This window comes from Parus major, unplaced genomic scaffold (assembly GCF_001522545.3).
Source record: "Parus major isolate Abel unplaced genomic scaffold, Parus_major1.1 Scaffold382, whole genome shotgun sequence".
NCBI classification, from domain to species: Eukaryota; Metazoa; Chordata; class Aves; order Passeriformes; family Paridae; genus Parus; species Parus major.
This window is the reverse complement of record NW_015379302.1, coordinates 12,490-14,551: the sequence shown is the minus strand read 5'-3', so window position 1 is coordinate 14,551 and position 2,062 is coordinate 12,490. Positions and strand designations below refer to the sequence as shown.

The 2,062-nt window shown below is 67.7% G+C and overlaps 1 protein-coding gene across 1 annotated transcript in view; it reads right to left on the bottom strand.

Moving 5' to 3' along the window:
• Positions 1-6: 6 nt before the first annotated feature.
• Positions 7-2,062, bottom strand: part of TBKBP1 (TBK1 binding protein 1) — a 9,968-nt gene continuing 7,912 nt past the window's right edge. The window contains exons 9-10 of the mRNA XM_015616241.2: positions 888-1,630; positions 7-687 (exon numbers count right to left, since the gene is read on the bottom strand). Coding sequence (XP_015471727.1) covers positions 559-687; positions 888-1,630 — 872 coding nt within the window. The 3' untranslated portion in view covers positions 7-558. The remainder of the gene's footprint in view (positions 688-887; positions 1,631-2,062) is intronic.

The following is a 2,062-nucleotide window of genomic DNA, read 5'->3' as shown; positions in this document are numbered from 1 at the left end:
GGGGGGCTTGGGGAGGGGTCCGTGCTGCTCCTCGGGGTTCGTTTCTCTGCAGCATCGTTGTGGGGAGGGGGCAGAGTTCGGGGGGTGCTTTTAATGTAAAAGAGTGGAAAAATGCTTGAACCGGCGGGACAAGGCAAAGGGGACCGAGAACAAGCAGCTGCCGCCCCCCCAGTCCCAGCCCCGACCCCAAGTGTGACCCCACGGGGCCCTCACCTGCTCACAGGGGGCCGGATCCGGGACCCGGCCCCTCGGATCCTCCCTGAGATCAAGCAGCGACACTCGAGGGTGCAGGGGACAGCCAGGGACACACACGGGTCCCCTCCGGCCACCCCCCGGTACCGGCTGGAGCATCCAAACCCGGCCCGGGGGGCGAGGCGGGCGGGCATGAACCCACTCGGGGTGGGGGGCGGTGAGTCTGGGGGCTCCGGGGGGCTCTGGGGTGAGGAGGGGGCTCAGTCTTTCCGTAGCTACTGAAGACTTGGAGGTATTTTGGGAGGCGGGCGCTCCCGGTGTGTTTCCATGCAGCATCCAGAGGTCGGGAAAGGTGCGGGGCGAGGCTCAGATCTTGCTGTTCTCCAGGTGAGAATCGATGTGTTTGACCAGGGCATCGTCCGGGTAGCCGATGGGGAAGGCCAGCTGGCACAGCGGGCAGCTCCGCACCTCCGAGTCCACCGTCTCCAGCAGCAGCTGCGGGGGGCACAGCGCACGCTGAGACCCCCCCCAAAAAAACCCCACCCCCTCAAAACCCTCCCCTCACCCCCCGCCAGCAGCGACAAACGGGGAAACTGAGGCACGCCGGGAAGCGCCGCCTCTCTGGGGGGGGGATTTTCCCCTCGATTCTCCCCAACTTAAAACCCCGAGGGGAGATTTTGGGGAGGGGTCCTTACGTTGATGGAAGGCCAGGACTGGGCGTGCTCGGCCCGGGCGTAGGCGGCCGCCGTCCGGTGCACGGCGTCGGTGTCGGGCACGGGGAAACCGGCGCAGAAAGAGGCGCAGCGGATGGCCCCGGCCTCGGGGCTGGGCGGGCTGGGCAGCGCCCACTCCTCCTCGTCCGAAGACTGCTTCTCGAAGCGGACGTGCTCCTCGAAGGGCTCGTGGGCGCTCAGCGGGGCCCCCGCGCCCCCCAAATAAACCTCGCCGTAGGGCCGGTGCTTGGGCAGCGTGGAGGCTTCGGGCTGCAGCCAGAGCGAGCGGCTCTGCTGGTACAGGGCCACGTTGGTCACCTCCGAGTAGCTGCGGCGGCCCTGGAAGCCGGCCTTGATGTGGCGGCTGGAGGGTTTGGCGTAGGCCAGCTCCATCCTCTCGCCGGGCAGGCGGTGCGGGGATGCCGAGGTTGGAGAAGGGCAGGGCGGAGGCGGCGGGGCTGGCGAGCGGCGCTGCTGGGCGGGCGACTGGCTGGGGGGGGGCACCGGGGAGCGGCGCTGCTGGGCCGGGGACTGGCAAGGGCCGGGGGCTGGCGAGCGGCGCTGCTGGGCCGGAGATTGGCTTGGGGGTCCCGGCGAGCGGCGTTGGAGGGCGGGGGATTGGCACTGGGAGCGTCCCGGAGGAACGGGCGAGGGGCACTGAGGGGCTGGCGAGCGGCGCTGCTGAGCCGGGGAGTGGCACTGGGACAGCGGGGAGTGGCGCTGGCCTGGCGGGGGACAAGGGGGACACACGGGAAATGCTCCGGGTTAGCTCGGCGGCTTGGAAAGAGTTGGGAAATAAGTGTGGAAATAAGTGTGGAAAATGTGCCTCGGCATCCAGGAGCAATTGTGGGGACCCCCGGAGGGAGGGGGGGATTCTGGATCCTCCCAGGGATGGAGGTTCCCCAGGGATGGAGGTTCCCCAGGGATGGAGGTTCCCCAGGGATGGAAATTCCCCAGGGATGGAAATTCCCCAGGGATGGAAATTCCCCAGGGATGGATGCTCTTGGGGTGGGATACTCCAAGGGATGAATATTCTTGGGATGGGACATTCCCAGGAGGGGATGATCCCACAGATGGACAATCCCAGGGCTGGACACCCTTGGGGACCGACACCCTCAGGAGCTCATCCCCACCCACAGCACGAGGTCCCCCATCCC